Here is a 20545-nt window from a genome sequence, read left to right as displayed (position 1 = left end):
GGTTTTATGGAGGTCTCTCATCATCCTTTTTGCTGTCTGTGGGGATGCTCATATATTTTTGGAAATGCAGAGCTCAAGTGGATGGCAGAAACCTCCAAGCCTGAGCTGTGGCACTACATCGTCTTCAGTACTTTGTTTTTGGTTTGGTTGGTTGTTTTGGGTTGTTTTTTTTTTTTGACAGACAGTGACAGAAGAGGCATCTCAGGTGTTGTCCTCAGAATATATTTTTATGCCTTTTTACTGCCTTAAATATGTTTCTGCATGTAGGCCTGGGCAATCTCATCTTCATATCTGAAGATGCTCCCACATGGGCTCAACAAAGTAAATACCTAAAATGATTGCTTTTCTTGAATTTAATAATCTTGAATGCAATCCCAGCTCACTGTGGCCGCTTCCTCCTGATGCATCCCAGTGTCTGAAAGCTCTGCAAAGACTCGCACAAGTCTTAGACTTGTCTGTGTGTCTCTGCCCATAAATGCTTGCAGCACTTCTAAGGGGTGTTTTGACAGCTGTACCATGACCAGGCAACATGAGCCTTTCTCTCTGTGCATTTCCTGTGAGTGAAAATCTGATAGGAAAAGAAGGAGCCATTTTTTCAGGGAGTGTGTCTTGGGAAGTGAGAGGTGAGGTGGCAGAAGGGTTGAGCTCAAGGTCAGACAGCCTCATGGCACCTGAACACTTTCCTATTGTTTCATTTCACTTTTGGTAGCTTTTCTCTACCAGCACACGTGCTCCCTTCCAACTGCAAAAGTGACCCTTCCTAGCATATATCAGAATATTTAAATTGAACTTTTTTAGACCCAGAGAAATCAAGAGCCCAAATCCCACAAAAATCTCACAGAGATGATGTGGAAAACTCACTAAGAATTCATATAAACTTAAATTTCCTAAATTTGCTGCTAACAAGATCTCATGTATTCTTTTTATTCTATGGTCTGATTCACTGCTGAGAGCTGTTATGACTTACTTTGTTCCCAAATGATCCCTAACACAACAGGATATTGAAAGGCTGTATCCATTTGTCAGTAGAAATTGGATTAGTTTCCTTGTTAGTAAATGCTGATTTAGTAATTTAACATAACAGAAAGAAGTTCCCTGAGAGCCCTTGTATTGTGTATGTATTTAAATTCCAAAGTGATGGGAAAAGCAGCAGCCCCTCCTGTACTCTGTGAGGGAATTCTGTGTAGCAAAGAGCAGGTGGGGAACCTGGTGCCTCCCCTCATCACTGCTCAGTCAAGAAACATCCCAGTCTCTCCCACACAGGCGTTCACGGTGACCTTCAGTGGTATGTGTAAAACAAAAAACAAATAAACAAGAGTCCCACCACAGGCCTCCTCCAATATTTACTTTGTGGTCTTCAGACAATCCTGATCGGTGACACCGTGTGCTCTCTGAATGACTCATGAAGTGCTGCTTCTGTCTTTAATATTTTAATGTGATTATGTATTTAATCAATAACAACCATAGTAAGTTGTACCTAACTGTTGTTAGCTGGGTTCTAGAACTGAATCTCTACATTGCAATTTTAACTGCCCTTACTGATTTCATATTAAAAGCTGGCTTCAGGAGGAACAAGGTAAGATGACACCCAACTCTTCCATAATTTGTGGTTTCTGTTCACCATCAAGTACCTATTGATCCATTTGAAAACACTTCTGGCCCTGGGTTATGCTTGGTCTTCATTTATAGTGGTATCAGACTTGACCAGACCTGACCTGGTTTTGTAAGCAAGTGAGCCTCCTTGAGCTGGAACTGTAAAAATAAAGAGGAAAACTCTTCTCCTGCATAAGACAGCGATCTATGAAGTTCCTCTACTGCTAAGATACTACCTGCTTTGAGCTGCTCCTGGATTTTCTGTAGTATGACCTGACCCAACTCGTATCCATCAATCAGTAAATAAAGTCTAAGGTTGGGAAGAAAAAAAAGCCTAACTGAAATTTAGCCCAGAAATTTTTCTAAATCAGTGTAAACTATGAATGTGAACAGAAAGGATATCAGCATTTTGAGTAATTTGTTATTGTTGGCACGTTCTAGGATTTAAATATGAAATCCTGCTCTGCTTTAAAGCATAGTACTGAAAAACCTTTTTTAGCCTAGAACGAGTGAAACAGAGCAATTGAATTTATTTCTGAAAACACCATGCCCTGTATGTTTTATGTCTGTGACTTCCTAAAGCTTGAACAGAGTGGCATAAAGTGACTCTGTGAAATCCCCCATCGGTATGCAAAGCTGCATCAGTCATCTGTACAGCAGCACAAGACTATGATAAAATGAAACGATGAAACAAAGCACCGAGGTGAACTTTGTCCATGGGGAAGCCTTTTTAAGTGATCCAGTGTCAGCAAATTGCTTACTAATGTGTTGACTTATGGCAACCCTCAAAAGTAAAATGAAAAGCCTGGAATTTACAGCATATCAATGAATCAGTTGATAAGCTTTTACTGGTTTAATATCCTCCTAGTTTTGCTGCTTGGAGCCACTTCAGGTTAGCAACAGAATGTTTACCATCTCTGTGTGATAAAGGAAGTCAAACGACTAAACAAATTCCAGGACCATTATACTGTTTGGTGAGATTTAAATTAAAATCGTTGGGAGAAATCATGTGGAGGGGGGAGGAAGAAACTAAAGTCAACTGCATCATTTCACAATGACTTACCTCGCTTCCTAAACAATGGCAGGATTTTTAGCAGGGCTGGAGATAATGTAATGCATTAGAAAAGATTTAATTGCACCAATAAAAGGCTATACCACAATTAAATGACATATAGAGTGACATTTATAGGTGGGATCAAAGAAATTCACTACCTAACATGCTGAAGCAACACCCTGCTCTCTGTGTATAGGAGTGCTAAAAGTAGCCTACTTTGGTTTCAGTGACCTTTCTTATCTCCTTTGATCTAGATTATAAAAAATTTTAATGCCAGGTATAATAAGGGCTACTGTAGCACCCTGAAATAAGCAATATGTGTCTTTCATAGTACTAATATTTCAGAACTTTTTTTTTATTTTGTGATATTTATTTAAGCATATGGAACTTGACGTTTAACCTTTGTGATCCTTCCAGAGGGGGCAGGGTTATTAAAAAATAGTTGGGGTTTTTTTTGCTATTGTGACGCCATTTGATTATGCTGATGTTTAGGGAGTGACCTTTTAAAAGCACAGTTCAATTTTGAGAAGCAAATTTTATTTTAGAAAAGCTTTTTAGTGTCTGGAAGTGGATAGCTCCTTGTGAAAACTTTCTGTACTGTTTTCATTAACCAACACTTAAAAGTGTAAGAGTGAACAGCAGGAAAACTCATCTACAGTTCCCACTTGAAAGCCACTAAGAAAAATAAGTGTATATCCTTTAGTCATTACTTGTACTGAATTGATTCAAACCCAGCTAATTGTTATGAGAAGACTTTATAAATTTATTCTTAATAGAAGGTGGAAAAGTGGTGCCCATATTGTTCCCTGTGAAATCCTGAAGTGTTACATGTGAGAATGAATTCCTACTACTGAGGCCTCGATGTGGGTACTGTGTTGAAGGAAGACCTTCCCATGGCTTTTGTAACTATGGGATGAAATGTAGGCAGCCAGGCACCAAAGACAGAGGCCCTAAAGCTGGCCCAGGAGAGGTAGCTTGGTGGGTTGCAGCTGTAGCCATCTGAAGTTCAGTGAGAGAAATTTTAACCAACGACATTCAGCTGCAGCTTTTAGCATATTTAGGAGCCTTCTTCAACCTCCTGTTGCTGAGACCTTGTTTCATAGCTTAGCATGGTATCTTGGGCCCATGGGAAACTGACAGCCTTCTTGGGAAAGAAGCACCCATCTGCCTCCCCAGACTTTCAAACAGGAGTAAAATCTAAGTATTGCTGTTGTCTGTTCCAGTCATGCTTCTTGAGGACAGTCACAATCTGCCAACAGATTAATTTATTCCAAACTTAAGGGCTTGAGCACTTTTGAGTGTAACATCAGTGTTCTTCAGTCACCTTCATATTCTTTTTCTCTGCTACAGGGAAGGATTTTGCATTGGTTCCAAAGGCAGCAAAGCAACCAGCAATCTGTCTCAGTGTTGCAGCTGAGAACAGGATTTCCTCCCCATCCTGCCACTGTACAGCAGTACCAGTTTTGTGTCACCAGTCTGCCAGGTTACATGTAGGGTACAGTGTCACTATCATACAGAAGTGCAGAATAGGGCAAGAGTGGGTTCATGCCTCCAAAGCTCTCCAACAGGATACAGCTGTGTACGTGTGAGAAATGATGTCAGACAGTAATAAGCCTTTTTCTGCAAGCACTCTTCTGTTTAACCAAAGTGATTATTTAAAAAACCCAAACCAAACGATTTAAGTATTGGTCTAAACTTAGCACTGTTTTAGCTTGCAGCTTGGGTGAGAGGATATTCCTGGCTGCACATACCAGCAGCACTGACACAGCTGGTGATGTGGCTCTGCTCTCTGAACCAGGCTCTTGGTGACCCTGGGCTGGACCTTGTCTCCTCTCACTCCCTGAGGGACGGTTTAGTTATTGCTGAGCAGTTTTTGTTCCTGAAAAGCTGATCTGAGCTGGCTGTGACTAAAGTGAGGGAAGACTGGAAGCTGGCAAAGGAGAGCCTGAGGCTTGCCCAGGACTCTGCAGCAGCAGCTGTGTGCTGGAAGGCAAAGCGGGGTCACTGCAGAATGCTTGACTCTGCTTTATTTGTATGGGGTCACCCTAATTTATTACAGTCCGATTTGCATCTGAGCAGAAGTCAGAGAGGGGCAAAGCCGTGGAGTGGAAGTACCCAGTTCAGTGAGAGAACAACAACAAAAGGAGTTATGATCGTTTATGGATTTATTTATTTCTCCCCTTACCGTACCCCCTTCATTTAATTTTATAGGAAAATAGATCACTTTGATTTATCAAAAAAAAAAAAAAGAATACAGAGCCTCACAAGAAGTCCAGTATTGTTGGGCTAGGCAAAATGCAGGTCGTAAAATTAAATATTTTAATTATTTTCCTTACTTTTAGATTCTAAAGAGGATGGAATGAACAGACTGACAAAACAACTGCGTGACTCCAGTGCTGCCTGTTTCATATGAATTAGAAGGAATAAATGAAAAGGGAGGGAGCTGATATTCAGGAATTCTGGTTTAAGAAAGCTGAATCACACCAAGGAAAGAGACCAAGGAAGCAAATACAACATAACTTTTTGTCAAATAATTGCTTTCTTAATTTTCTATCCTTAGGAGGCACTGGGTCTCTCAAGTCTTTATAATCTCTTCTAACAATGTATCCCCTCCAGGAAGCTTGAATTCTCTAAGACACAATTCTGCTCAAGAAGAGGAAACTCTAATTTATATAATTTAATTATTTACATGAAACATTAATTTAATGCATTTTTTTAAACTCTAACTTTTGTAGTGCATTCATTTTGTCTAGTTTCTTACTAAAAGTCTAATGCATTTGGAACATTATTAAGAAATAAATATTGTCCAGTGACGCACCTGTAGCGGAAGTAAGGCTTACCTAACTAATTCATTTTAACCAAGCATGCCCTATCATGTATTACTCTGGTCTGATAGTGCTCTTTTCTACACATAGGACAACTTTTTACCTGTAAATTTTTCAAAGGTTTTCAGATATGACCGAAAAAAGAATCAAAATTACTTACAATATATTTCATCTCGGTACAGATGAAACAGGCTCGATTACAGAATGTAAAAACACTTAATTCTTCAATCCATGAACACTCCACAAGATCCATACTTTTAAAATTAAAGCGTTAAGAGAATTTTGTAAATCTCCACATATTCACATGAAACTTCATGGATTAAATTATTCCAGGTTAGTATACCCATGTAGAGCTCAGTTAAAAACTGTGTTTTCCCATATGCTTTTGAAAAAGGTTATAAAAAAGAATAAAGTGCTTCATCATAAAATAGCTTTAAATTATATTTCTTACCATAAAAATCTGGAATCAAAATTACTTTTCAGGATGATTACATTTAATTCATTAAGATATTCACTTAGGTAGTTTAATTAAAAGACTCATGTATTATGTGCTTGAATAGTTATATAAAAATGTACTCACTTAATGGACTACATGGGAACATGAATGCAGCACCTGTTTTTTCAAAGGAAAAAAACAACCCCAAGAACCAAACCTGACTTTAAAGCATTCTAACAGCTGAAAAGGAAAAAAATGCTGACGAGAAAAATTCTGACTGCCTGAAAGGTCATCAGTTTCCTTTGGTGATTACTGCAATCTTTCGAGTGGAAATAAAATTAGTTTCTGAATCTGTGAATTTTGTGTTAACAACACATGGGGTGGCAGAAAGCAAGAAATGGCAACTGCTACTGACTGGAGGAAAAGACTATAAAACAATCATTTAAAATGAAATCTGATTAATTTTTCTCCCCTTTCCCAACAGAGACATGGCATTTCAAGAAGTGATACCCATCAAATGCAGCATTTCTCGCATACAATAAAACAAAAGAGAAAGTATGTTGATAGGCTTCAAGAAAACTTCACCTTTATCTGACCTAAATTCCCACCAAATGCTGATGATCTCCATCCTGACAAAAGATACAGAGTTGGACAAAAAAAGCAGTTGGCTCTCAGAGGAAGGGAAAACTGGGAAAGGAGTGAAACCCAGAACAAGCAGTGAGCACTCTTGAGCTGGCAAACACAAGAGGATTAATGGCCAGCAGCCAGCTGGAGGGAAAGCTTTCAGATACAGTGGCTTTTTCCCTTGAGGGAGGAAAACTAACGAAACACCGAGGACAAAAAGAATTCCAGAGGCATTTGCCTTTTTGTGCCAAATCTAAAGTAACCTTTTTAATGAGTGCTGTCTTTTGCTCTCTCTTGTCAAGCTTCAGACTTTCAGGGTAGCCAGAAATTGGCAGATCTTTCCAGAGATATCCTACCTGTCTGTGGACAGTTGTTCACCTCCAGCTAATGTTGATGTAAAAAGAAGCAAAAGCCCTGCGTCTAAGGTTATTCAAAGACTTTGATTCACAACAGAGACTTGGTTGGGAAAAGTCTTCTAAAAAAATTTGAAGGGAGAACAGGCAGCAAAACTACCCTAAAATGCACTGTGGAGAGAAACTTGCTAGCAGTTGGGATAATCTTCTAGTTACCATCATCACCTCTCTGAAGCAGCTCTTGCTTCCATCAGTCACTTGTCTTTTTTTTGCTTAATATTTTCAAGGTGATAGATGAGAGAATGTAATAAAACAGGATGTATTTATGCCCATGCTACACACATGCACTGAGCAAAGCCATCAAGGTAAAATCGAGGCATTTCGTCAGATAACCTGAGGAAGTGACTGACTGGCATTGGGTGTACACCTACTTCATTTTCCAAATAGAAATAACTGTTGTACTAAACTGCAATTAACAAAACTTGTGAGAAGACAAAAAATATCTTGAATTGTACAAACAGCAAATGTTTACCTGATGAATGAAGGCCAGAATCATATCTAACATGAGTTTATTTGAAGCAGAAAATAGCCTACACCTGCTTTGCAAGAACAGATAAAAAGGCTTCTCTACTATCATAACTTCAGAAGTGATACTACAAATACTACCAATCTTCCTCTACCATGTCATGTTCAAAATGATACCAGAGTTGGCCACTGAGTTGGTCCACTTACTAAAATCTAAATAGTGTCTGAAAGTAGAATCTTTCCTTTATTTCTTCCTCCAGCTGATGACTTTCAGCAGCACCTCAGGAAAATAAAATAAGTAAATACAATTGTGTAGTCCACACAATTGTTCAGTTACCTATGTACCATAGCTTGAATTGCAAATTCTTCCCTGAATATTGCACAAGGCTGTATGGATTCTCCATGCTGTGTGTATCTCTGCTTTTTTTTGACCCGTTCTTCAGCAGGAAGTGTCAAGGAAGGATGCTCAACTACTGATTTCTGAGCTGTGGACAATAACAACAAATCACTGAATAAAACCCATTGGCCTTTACAGACAATGGATTTTCTTCATATGAAATTCATTGATAATGCACTTGCTTAGGAATACTTTATACAAATACTTCATATAAATCTATCATTGGACAAAAAACCATCAGGCAATATATTTCTTATGATTAAGTACCTAAAGGGGCTACAAGAGAGCTGGAAAGGGGCTTCTGACAAGGGCATGGAGAGACAGGACAAGGGGGAATGGCTTCAGACTGGAAGAGGGTAGGTTTGAATTACATATTGGGAAAAATTCTTCCCTGTGAAGGTTGTGAGGCCCTGGCACAGGCTGCCCAGAGAAGCTGTGGATGCCCCATCCCTGGAAGTGTTCAAGGCCAGGTTGGACAGGGCTTGGAGCAGCCTGGGATAGTGGTAGGTGTCCCTGCCCATGGCAGGGAGTTGGAACTGGATGATCTTTAAGGTCCCTTTCAACCCAAACCATTAATGGATTAGCTATTCAGTAATTATCAGAACCTGTTTACATACAGGATTTATACAGGATTTTTTTAATGTACATTTTTATTTGCTGAGTAATTTGAATTTATTTTGATGCCTTTTCAGAGCCCTTAAAATGGGATTACCTAAAGAATGTAACAACAACATAATTTCAAATTATCAGCATAAATAAAATCTCAGAATTGTGAAGTTTTCCTCAGCATTGCATTTATGCATTCTTAAAAATAAAAATTAATCAAGTGGTATAATAAAAAACCGTGGCTGCTGCTGCAAAATACTGAAGTTTGATGAGGCTGTGACATAAGAAAGAGAAATAAAGAACATGAAGAGACAAAGAGATGGTCCCAAGAGACCAGTGATAGTGTCACTGTTACAGCTGAGCTTGTCCAACTCCAGTAATGACTGTGAGGTGCCTTGCTGCATGTACATGTGAAATCTGCTTTCTTAAAGAAGGAATCAGTGAAAATACTTAGAGTATTACTACCTGCCCCCACAAGTGGCGGATAAAGTCCAGTGTCAGTATCTCAGCAGTAAAAAACTTATGCTAATAGGTACAGCAGGGGATAGATCTTTGTCATCTTTGAAGATCAGAAGAAGCTGCTTTTCTGGATTGACCAAAATCCGTGGAAAAATATCCTGGGTTTGTGTAATAAGCTAATAACTCGAGTTCATAGTGAGGCCTTAATGGTGTTTGACAAAACAAGAAAGGAAGAGGGACAAAAATGCAATACAATAATTACAATGCAAGCTGATGCCCCCTAGATGAGAGTTCCAGTCCTAGATGGGAAGGAAAGGGTAAACTCTTTCATTCATACCAGAATCTTTGCATAAATCTCACATTACTATGCAGCACATATTTGTTCTGTGTAAGCTTTCAAAACCCCCATCAGGCAGCTTGTGCATCCAAACTCATTTCTCATGAGGAAAAAAGGAATCCTAGCAAATCATGGGGTTTTGGTGATCCCCTTGCTCAAGTATCTCATTATTCTAGGGCAGGATTTGTTAATTTTTGAGGCAAAAATTCTCCTCCTGAGCTCATCCATCTACAGATGTATATCGTTAATCATCTAAAATTTGCACAAACTGCCTTTGATCTTTTAAAAGAACTTTTGAGAGGTACTAAAGGATCTATCAGGAATACTGTCTTCCCTTTAGCTGAACTATATGCCTAGCCTACTTCCTTGTGAGGTCATGACATCCTTCAAACATAAATCAATCTGAATCCATATTTTAGAACAACAGGATGGCTTTGAGGTTTCAAGCTGGGTCAGTTTATGCTTTTGGAACAACGTGGGGAATGATTTCCCTACATGTGGTTTGTTTCACATCGACCCCCCCCCTTTTGTTATCCCATTTTGATAGCCCAATATATCGAGGGATGGCCTCTGTGATGAGAAAATCTGGGTATAGGGGGAGTGAACAAGAAAGCAAAGCAATGACAGCATGAAAGAGTATCACAACCTAAAAAATGCCTAATCTTGGTTTCCTTCCAAGCAGTGTGGTCAGAGGCTGCTTTAAGGAAGAAAATGGGATGGCTTTGTGGAAAGCCTTCTGTATACCCCCGGGGTAAGAGAAAATGCTTATTTAAAGCTTTCACAAATGGATTATTTAAACTGCCAAACAAGAAGAGATTGGCAGCAAAATTGAACTTCTAAATAATACAAACCAGATGGGACACTTGTGAGAGACAGGTTATACAGGTGTTTAGAAGGAAAGCTTTTATACAACAGAGTTTCTGAAGGAAAACTGGCAGGAGGACACAAAAGGAGGGATGTTGGCCAAAGCAAAAAGCTCTATGGAGATATTCTCAAAGCAGCACTTTGAGAAAATACAAGCAGTGAAAACCTACATTTATCACAGCTCAAGACATCCAAGAATTTTCATCCTTATGCATCGAATTTAAAAGCCCAACCCATTTACTGACACACCCATTTACAACCAAGTTATTTATCCTAAAATGAACCTTATAGAAGTGTTTACATGCCTTTAAATTATTACTGCTGGATTTTAGGAATCAAGCTCCTATTGAAAAGAATGAATGATAGGAGACCTATGAAACTTTGTTTGATTACCCATAAACTCAAGGAGAAAATGTTGCATTAAACTACATTTTTAAAGTTGTTTTGCAGTTTTAATATTTAAACCGTGCACCCTTATTAAGGAAGAGAAAGTTTGACACATGCATTTTGAAATAATATGAGAATATTGGTGAAAATTCTATAAGGTAAATCCCAGGAACCATTGAAGTTTCAAAAAATATTTCAGCACAGTCTTTTGAATCACTTGCACAAATATTCATGTGGGACAATTCAGTCAATGCTGTGATTTAAAGAGAAAATTCTTGGTCTTTCTAATAATAGCAGAAAACATGCTCACACTTGGGCTGCATTTTTTCACCTCAGCATTCAGCTTCCATAATCACTCATTATTGATGTTCCTGTTAACCCCAATACCTCTCTTCTGTTTTTCCCCCTGCTATCCTCTCTTCAAAATGAACTAAAGAAAAAGCCCTCCCATCTTTAGAACTATAAACATGTAAATAAAGTGCTAATTGCCTCATCTTATTACCTTTGTCCTATCACTGCTTACACTCACTTGTTGTTCGTTATCTGAAGTTTCCCTCTGAGCCTTGAGCTGATTCCAAAGGCAGAGCTGCTGGGATGGAGTGTCCCTGGTTTAATGGGTTCCCTCTGGAGCTGGGACTACTGTGACTACTGGTTCCTGTGGCAAAGGCAACCTGATCTTCAGGGAGGCCTAAGGGCGTTTCTATGAAAAAGAATAAATAAAAGAGATTAACGATGATGAAGGCTCGTTATGCTCAAACCTGCAAATTCTGGAGCCAGAAGGTTCTTTAAGTAGTGCCTAATCAAGGCAACAGAAAGGATGGACACAAGAAGACATTCATGGCAAAAATACTGTTGAAATCTTTAGAAAAGGGAAATACAGGGCTGAAACTGAGAGGCAGGAAGCACATTTGGTCTCCTGGCCTGTTCAGATGCTCCCTGGCTTTGTTTTTCTAAGCAGTATCTGTCACTGCTCCACAACTATATTTTTATAACACTATTTGAAAGTGAGTTTTCCTACCAGGCATCATTCCAAGCCCTCACATCTGTGACTTTTATCTTGCTGCATGTTTGCTTCTAAATTTGAAAAAGGTATTTAGCTACAGGTGTTAATTCTTCCCTGGTGTAGCCCCAGGACCATTGTAAAAACAAACCTTTTTAACTTTGAGCAAAGCTGGGTATATATTAACGAAGAATGCATTTCATGCAGCATTAGTAAATGTCTTTTTACAGAAGAAGGAATAAACCAAACTGTTTCAAATAGACTTAAAAAAAATCTTAATGCTAGAACCTTCCCCCAGCTAAATATAGTATCAAAGTCACTGATGTTTTCTTGAGAATAAAATGTAAAAAAAGTTATGACAGTCAATAGACATTAAAAGTGCTTCTTGCTTCTAATGAAGAATTTGTCTTCATCAAGATGCACTATTTTCACCTTTTTGCCTTCATTGTCACAAGAATAATATTTTAAATGCATTTCAGGTATGAAAAGATGCATTTAAGCTACTGATGGCAATTCTGTTTTTTACCTACTGGCTTAAACTGCTGAATTTTGACAAATTTTAAAACAAGATATTTTGCTGTTTAGCAATAAATCATCTTACTGAACAGAAAGCTTAGCTTCCACATTTTAGTTTATTTTAAATAAAAACAAAAATTACAAATCAGAATGGTTTACCTAATGTTAGCTGTGGAGAACTGGGGTCAAGAAGATACTCCTTTTCTGCATCTTCCTTGCTTTGGTGCTCTTTTTTCTTAGTCCAGTAGCTACTCTTATTCTGACTATTTCTTTTATTCATGGGATTTGTAAAAGTTCTTGGTATTCCTTGTCCTTTACTTAGAAGAATCTGTTAATAAAGGATCCTGAAGCTGATGACTGTTTATTGTATGATCCTGTAGAGCAACTGCAGAAACTGCTCTCGTCCCTTGTTTGGAGGAGCAGCCCTAAAAAGCAAAAAAACCCAACCAATCTTGAATAATTATTGTTATAAATGATTTTAAACCATCCATATTGTAGTAAATTGAAAGAAACTCTGTACTTTTTTGAATTGTTAAATGCTTTTGTACACATACAAGTCCAGTAGTTGAAGCCTAACATGCAATTACTGTAATATGAAATTTAGGATTGATGTTTCTGACACATCCTAGTTTTAACTTACAGAAAGTCAAATGAAATCTTTGATTTATCATTTATATTATTTATATATATTAAATAAAATAGCAGTAATTTTAGAGTTTTAATTACTGAGCCCATAATTATTATATTCAATAAACTCATTATGAGCTATAAAAGTTTGGCATGCCTGAACACATTTTAATTTCATATAATTAAAAACAATCCCAAAGGCTAATTCTGCCTTCCAGAACACTGAATATAAACAAGAATGTATTATTTTTATACAGGGAATGGGCTTATCTACCTGTTCCTCTGTTTCTCCCCACGCTTATCCTTTATTTTAAGAGATGGAAAATAGTACCATGTAAAATCGTGATGTCCCATTGATAATCTTTAGCTGATTTGACAAGAATAGTGTTCCTTTACAAACAGAGATATAAAAAGAACTTGAATAATATTTCTCAGGAGAAGCAGCCTCATCAATAGCAGACAAGGAACCTACAATTCCTGTTGTTTTCTCCTTGGGATCCCATGGGAAAGAGCTTAACATCTGTTCCAGGCACAGAAGTTAACTTTGGATCCATAAATCACCAAGTTTGTTTCTCTCCTGTTGACCTCATTTCACCCTCAGTAGGCTGCCTGCAATATACAGGGAATGGATTCAAAACAAATGGCAAGAATCACAAATTTCAGGCTGAACTGAGGAAAAGATGTGGCTGTAGCAATAAACCCCACAGAACTGTTCTGCAAGATTAGTTTGCTGTAGACAGGGAAGCCTGTGATACACAGAGCAGGGATGATGTTGGCAGCCCCTTTGGGGCTGAAGCTGTTCCACTGTGATCCCAACATCCTCACTGGCACAGCAGGAGGACGTGATTGGTACCAGAGTGGAGGCTGCAGGGGATGGAGTGAGACCCCTCAGCTGTGAAAAACAGGAGCCACTGCATACAGGGCTGTGCTGCTTCACAGTCACAGCACGGTTTCGTTTGGAAGGGGCCTTAAAGATCACCTTGTTCTACGGCCCTGCCATGTCTGGGGACCTTCAACTAGACCAGGTTGCTCAGAGCCCCATCCAGCCTGTCATTGAACACTTCCAGGGATGGGACATCCACAGCTTCTCTGGATAACCTGTGCCAGGGCCTCACCACCCTCTCAGTGAATAATTTCTTCCTAATATCTTAACTAAATCTATCCTTTTTCAGCTTGAAGCCATTTCTCCTTGTCCTATCACTCCATTCCCCTGTAAATTGTCCCTCTCCAGCTGTCCCTTAAGGCACTTGAAGGTGCTATAAGGTCTCCCTGGAGCCTTCCCTTCTCTAGGCTGAACAGCTCCAACTCTCAGCCTGTCTCCATAGCAGAGGTGCTCCAGCCACCTCATCATCTCTGTGGCCTCCTCTGGACTCACTCCTGCAGGTCCATGTCCTTCCCATACTTGGGACCCAGATCTGAACTTTTCAGTGTGTGGTTGTTCCTCTGCTACCACAGCCAGCCCTGCGCTTCGCCAGTCACAGCTCAAGATGGGATGATCAGAGGGGCTGTGTCTGTGCTGCAAAGAAACTGTGGATGTGGCACTTGGGGACATGGCTTTGTGGTGGACCTGGCAGTGCTGGGTTAATAGTTGGACTCACTGGTCTTACAGGTCTTTTCCAACCATGATGATTATTTTCAACCTCTTGTCCTTTTTCCCCGCACAGCTCCAGCCCCACAGCACAGGCTCTGAGGGAAGGGTGGCAGTGGAAGGTGTTGCTCCCTTCTCCTCAGAGGGTGGAATGGAGCCTCTCCTGGCTTGATCCCAGTCACTGCCCATAGGGAAGCCCCTGGGAATGGTTCCTTTCTGATTTTTCCTACCACTGAAGCTGCACACTTCCTGTATCCCACTGTCCCTAGGCACTGTTTTGCCCTTTAGCCCCATGTCTGTGTGGTACTGTGCGGCTTAGTGAGCATTAATTTTGACCCTCACGTGCATTTGGATTTGAAGACTTTTTTTGCTGTGTTTTTCAATTTTTAATGTGTGTTTTTAACCTGGCAGGTGGTAAGATGAGAGGCAGGCCCTGTGATTATTATAGATTTATAGAATTGCTTAGGTTTGAAAAAGTCCAGCCGTTAACCCAGCACTGCCAATCCACCACTAAACTGTGTCTCTAAGTGCCACATCTAAACATTTTTTTAAACACTTCCAGGGGTGGTTTTTCCACCACTTCCCTGGGCAGCCTGTTCCAGTGCTTGACAACCCTTTCAGCAAAGAAGTTTCTCCTCATATTCAATCTACACCTCCCTTGACCCAACTCAAGGCCATTTCCTCTCGTCTTTATTGCTTCTTACCTGGAAGAAGGGACTGACCCTCACCCGGCTACAAACTCCTTTCAGGTACTTGTGGAGAACAATAAGGTCCCCCCTGAGCCTTGTTTTCTCCAGGCTCTTCATCCCCAGCTCCCTCAGCTGCTTCCCACAGGACTTGTGCTCCAGAGCCTTCACCAGCTTCCTCACTGCCATTTTGGTGACCTGTGTCTTTGGCAACTCTATAATAGTCACCACTGAAAGAAAAGAAATCTTTATAAAGACAACAGATGAACGGTATCCATATGGATCAAACAATGATCTTTGTCACCTAGTGTCCCATTTTTGTTCAAGGCAAGAAAGAAAATGGCTCAGGGAGATGGTAAGAACACTAACCTATGACAGTACAGCACCAGATCTTCAGGGACTTCCCGCATTTTGAAGTGCAGCTTCCTGAGCCAGAAGCACTGCCCACGCCTTTGATTAGCACTGATGTGTTTCTTTCAGATCCAGAATTGTGTGAAAAACCTTCTAATACGAGTGTAGGCTTCCTCTGGCCATTTTCCTGGTTCTCACTTGGTGGGCCTTATTTTTCATGAGTAGGACAGGCACAGATGGTGCCTCAAATCCAGGTGTACCATTTCTTTAATTTTTTGGGTTTAAATACTTGTCAGAGTCCTTCTCAGCTGCTGCTGACTGGAGAGCTTTGTTTTCCTGTGGAAGTGACATTTTCTGAGCAAAAGCAGTGAGGTTGTCCTGAGAGTAATCTTTTGAGTAGCATATAAATGGAGTGATTAATCCACTGGATGCACTTCTCTGTAATTACAAGTAATTACTTTAAAGTCAAATCTGCAAATGAGAATACCTCTCTGTACGGTAGGGAAGATGTAAAAAGCAGCTGAAGTGGCTATCTTTAAAATGACATTAAATCACTGATTTTTTCCGAAGGCAGGAATAAAAAGATAAAATAGCGGTTTTTAAAGTGAACTTGCAAGTCAGTCTGACCCCCAACCTGACTCAGTAATATGATGAAGGGATATTTTAAAATATAAACTTTTAAAGGTACTTAGTAATAAATTTTAATTAGGAAATAAAGTAGAAAAGTTGATTTTCTGCTGTCTAAAATTTAAATGAAAGTGTAAATGCTGTTATATTTTCAAAACCCAACCCACTGATGTGTAGAAAAATCATGAATATGTATAAATTTGAATATAAAGATACTGAAAATAATCTCTCTTGTACCTGTTTTGGTTTCAGTTTTATGCTTGAACAAGATTCATCATTCTTATGTCTTTTCAGTATTGCATTATATTTTTTTTAGAATTTATGACTGAATTTCCTAAAGCAGCTAATAAGCTTCTTTTCAAATGTTTGCCATCTCTTCTATTTCTGTCATACCTCATTAAGGTGATCCTATACACATGTATGCTTAATTAAGGCTTTTCCTTAAAATAAGCCTTTAATCCAGAGGTGCTGGGCCTTAATTGAAACTCAGAGAAGATTAGTGTCGTCTCTTATTTTGGTTTTCACTTTTACTGTACTTCCAACTGCTTCTAAACGAAAAGGCCTGTGTTAGCCTTAGCTGATACATGGCCAGGAAGAAATTAAAATTCATACTGCAGTCTTCTGAAGAGTAACATGCCTTGGTAATTGCCATTTCTTATTAAGTGCCACCTTTTACCATGAGCCTCCACTTCAAATGCAAAAGGTTGCTTTAAACACTCCAAGGACATTAACATAATGAACACGCTGCCTGTTTTGAAGGTGACTAATAAGTGACTAATGATACCTGGTTTTATCCATGTGCATAATTTTTAAATGTTAATTGTATGTTTAAATAGTGCTGAAATCTCGGATTTGTCTAGAATGATTGGCTTTTACAGAGTCCTTTTTAAGAAGACTTAGGAAAAATGAGGATTTGAGCCAAAGGTTAGCTGCACTCAGTTGAGGTACTGTGTGGTGCAGTAAATTTTAAAACCTTTTTGGAGGAGTAAGACACAGATTCAACAGCTTCTGCTCTTCTAGAGCGAATTGCACCAGCCAAAGAACCAATCTATTTTCTTCTTGTAGAGCTGCAACTGGGCATGGTATTGCTAACTAGCAGAGGCAAGTGGCCTGCTGTCATCAATGGGAGGAGAGTAACTTTTCAGGAAGAGCTATTGAATTCTGTGGGCTGAATGAATTTGATACAGAAAGAGCAATGCTAGGGCAAAGGTTTGAAACAAACAGTGTAGCAACTGTAATGAGTTTCACTGATATTCTGTCCTCACATCATGAAACTTGCTGCCTGTAACGTGTTTTTACACTTACTTGTGTTAAAAAAGTGCAATAAAAATATGCATATATAAGTGAAAGGAAGGTAGCACTGTTGTGCAGGTTGGTTCAAACTGAATGGTGGTTTCTAAAGGAATGTGTTATAAAAATGTGTATTGACACAATAAGTAAAGCCTGTGTGGTGAGCTGTGAGCATGGTGAGGGCTCTGCCTGCCCTAAGCTTATCCCTGAAAGGGTTGTGAGGTAGGATTGTTCCAGGGATGCTGGGCTGTATCACTGCCTCCAAACAGGTTCCAGGGTGTAGACATTGAGTAGGATGGGTAAACATTTGCATGTGTAAACATAGAGATTTTTTTCTCCCACTGGAAATCAGGACATTTATGATACTGGAAATCTACAAGCCACTATTTCTTCTGAGAACCAAGTGCACTGCTGTCATAAACAATGAGAGCTGAGTCTGAACGCATTAAAGAGGAATTCCAGCTTGAAATACTTCTTTTGGCTGAGGAGGGCAGGTTTTGGCAAATCTGCACATGTGAGCCCTGCCTTTGACTCAGCAAGGAACACCGTGTCACAGAGCTTTGTAGTTGCCCTGTTAAAGGCTGTTTTAAGAGAACTGAGTCAGACATTCTTAATTACAAAAATACAGTGTCTGCCCTTTCTTCTCAGGAGTTTGAAAATGTTTTACCTCATTTGCTCTTTGTTCACATATATGAAATACATATTTGTTTGCACGAAGGCATACTGTGTATTTGTCATTGTTATGCTATTTGCCTACTGTTTGCATTTTCTGTGAATTTCTGTTAACTTTCAGGGATGTGCTTCTGACTCAGTAGGAAAGCTGAGCAATTTTAGTTTGTAAGGGTAGTAGAGATGTTATTAGGTCTCATTTAAAGCCCTTACAAGTCAGTGAAAAGGCTGTCGCTTGTTCGTAGTTGAATTAAAACTCTGTTCTGTTAAGTAAATATTACTTCCTGCTCAGGGAGAAAAAGCTTAATTTAAAGGGAAATTTGTATATATACATTATTGGATCAAATTAGATTCCAACCAAAATGTGATTTCACATATAACCATTGATTTTTATTGAGCATATGTCTTAGTGAAAATCTTGTTATTCCAATAGTGCCCATAGAGTAAGGATTTATTGATCTGAAGTGCTTTATATTTGTGAAAACTTTCAAATATTTTATGAGAATGCAGTGGCATTTGTTTAGATAATGTTGCTGTAAAAAAACCAAAACATTTTGTTTGCAGTATTTCTGATGCCTGTGCATTAACCATGTGTGGTACGAGGCTGTGTAATGTGGTAGACATCGGAATGTTTAGTTTTGGATCTATTTGTGAAGTGCTGTGTATGTTCTAATCTGTAATTTCCGGTCAGATTAATATTTGCTTAATGGAGACATTTTTTGCTTTGTGGGAAATCCGTTTAATTGTGTAAAGGGTGAGTTTTCTGAAAATGGGTACTGTAGAGTGCAAGCCTCGAATTCATACCATTGCCAGCATTTAATGCACGCATATTGTTTCTTCCTTTCTGTTTGTCTTTGGAGAGGTCCTCATTCCTTGGGGATGAAGTAAAGCTCTGGTTCCATCACTGCTGCCTTCAGAATTAGCACTGAAAACACAGGATTCTTTCCCTGGGTTGATGAAAGTAATTTCTTGTTTGCTGTGTCAAACAAAGCATGCTATTTGTCACATTGTGGTTTGTGTATCTTTTAAGAAGCTTTCAACTTTGATCTGAGCCAAGGTACACTCAGTAGCACAGATGACAGAAGTAACAAACCAGTGATGTGCATTGTCATTCATACAAACTCTTTAAGTCAACAAATACTGAGACTTAGATGTAGAAAACCATACTGCTTTTGAGGGGGCTTGTGCATTCTTGTGAGAAAATGAAGACCTTTGCTTTTCTTGTTTCAGACAAAGGTGTGGAACAATTTATTAGTTAAAGATTCAGTTCACTGTCTGCAATCAAAAGGTGCCTCATCTAGTCCAGATTCTGGCCCTTGCTGATATTTTCTAGGTAAACAGCTGCATTTAAAAGACATTGTAGAGATGGGTTCAGTAGCACATAAAAGCTGCTTTCTTCAAACTGTCATCACAGAGGTTTTCAGAGCATGCTTTTAATACTTCCAGAGCTGGTGTTCGTGTCTTTTTTTCCCCTCTTCTCCCTCTCTCTCTTTATGTTAAATGCTATTTGAAACAGGAGTGTTTTTTTAAATACAACTTTCACCTGCTTTTTACCTGATATGTCTGAAGGGAAATTAACCTTTTGTGTAACAAGACTGAGGGTTAGAAAAGGGTTTCACAAACTCAGCATTTTAAGAGAATTCAAAAAAGACAGTTATAGAAAACCAGCAGGTTTTTTTTATGAATAGTTATGAATGGTTGTGTGATTCTGACGTTGCCACATGTTAAAACTTTCTGGTTTGAGGCACAGTTTGATCACCCACTTCGACCTTCTACGATCGTGCAAGGAATTTTATGCAGTTTAGAACTTACACCATTTGTTTAAATCAGATATTTCAGAAAGCCATCAAGTTTTCGTCTAAAAATTTCATAACTTGGGGGAGGTTGTTTTTTCAAGTGATTAATCATCATGACTGTTACTCTTTATTATGTCTCATTTGAATTTGTCTGGCATCAGCTTCTAACCATTTGCTCTTTTTATGTCTCTCTCAGCTAGGCTGAAGAGCTCTTTATTAACTGGTATTATTTTCTCCTTGAAAAGATACATTAACGATGTCATCAAGTCATCCCTCAATTTCTGTTGCTAATCTGAATAGATTGGGTTTGTCAGACCACTCTTGAGATATTTGACTAGGCCTATAATATTTTCCTGTCTTTTTTGCATTACATAAATGCATTATCCTGTGCATTATACAAATTTTCAACTTAAAATAATTAATGTACTTGAAAAATATTGTATTCTGTTCTTTGTTTCATCAACTTATACAAAGCAAAAGTATTTCTTATTCTTGCTTAGTGTTACACATTTCCTCATAGAACGAAAGTGTATGCAGCAAAAAACAATCTTCACAAGAAAGGGATTTTTTCCTATAATTTTGCTTTTCTCCTTGTATTTGCAGATGAAAATGTTCCATTTCTTAACTGCTCAGACCTCTCATCTTTGCAATATACACCCAAAACCAGAAGGCACAATAAACAACTGCATCTGTGGTGCAGCAAGGGGAAAAGACACCTCTAAAGAGGAACATTTCAGTAAAATAATAAAACTTGCAAATACTGATATAAGGAGCTTAAAGGAAACTCTGAGTAGGGCTTAATGTCTGGCATCAGGATAATGTAGGTATAATTTATCACATGTGAAATATGGTGCTAAGTTAAAAAATCAATGAGGTGCAATAATTCATTTCTCTATACTGTGTAAGAAAGAGATTGGGATGTGGAAGTGGCAGGC

General features: G+C 38.8%; 1 protein-coding gene across 1 annotated transcript in view; it reads right to left on the bottom strand.

The window, feature by feature from the left end:
- Positions 1–5097: 5097 nt before the first annotated feature.
- RNF32 (ring finger protein 32) overlaps positions 5098–20545 on the bottom strand; it is a 31163-nt gene continuing 15715 nt past the window's right edge. The window contains 7 exon segments of the mRNA XM_032115951.1: positions 5098–5293; positions 5493–5567; positions 5569–5612; positions 7756–7895; positions 12136–12198; positions 12201–12249; positions 12252–12401. Coding sequence (XP_031971842.1) covers positions 5098–5293; positions 5493–5567; positions 5569–5612; positions 7756–7895; positions 12136–12198; positions 12201–12249; positions 12252–12401 — 717 coding nt within the window.

The sequence above is a fragment of the Corvus moneduloides genome, chromosome 1 (assembly GCF_009650955.1).
Source record: "Corvus moneduloides isolate bCorMon1 chromosome 1, bCorMon1.pri, whole genome shotgun sequence".
Classification (NCBI taxonomy): Eukaryota; Metazoa; Chordata; class Aves; order Passeriformes; family Corvidae; genus Corvus; species Corvus moneduloides.
The sequence above is the reverse complement of the archived record's forward strand: the minus strand, read 5'-3'. Positions and strand labels throughout refer to the sequence as shown.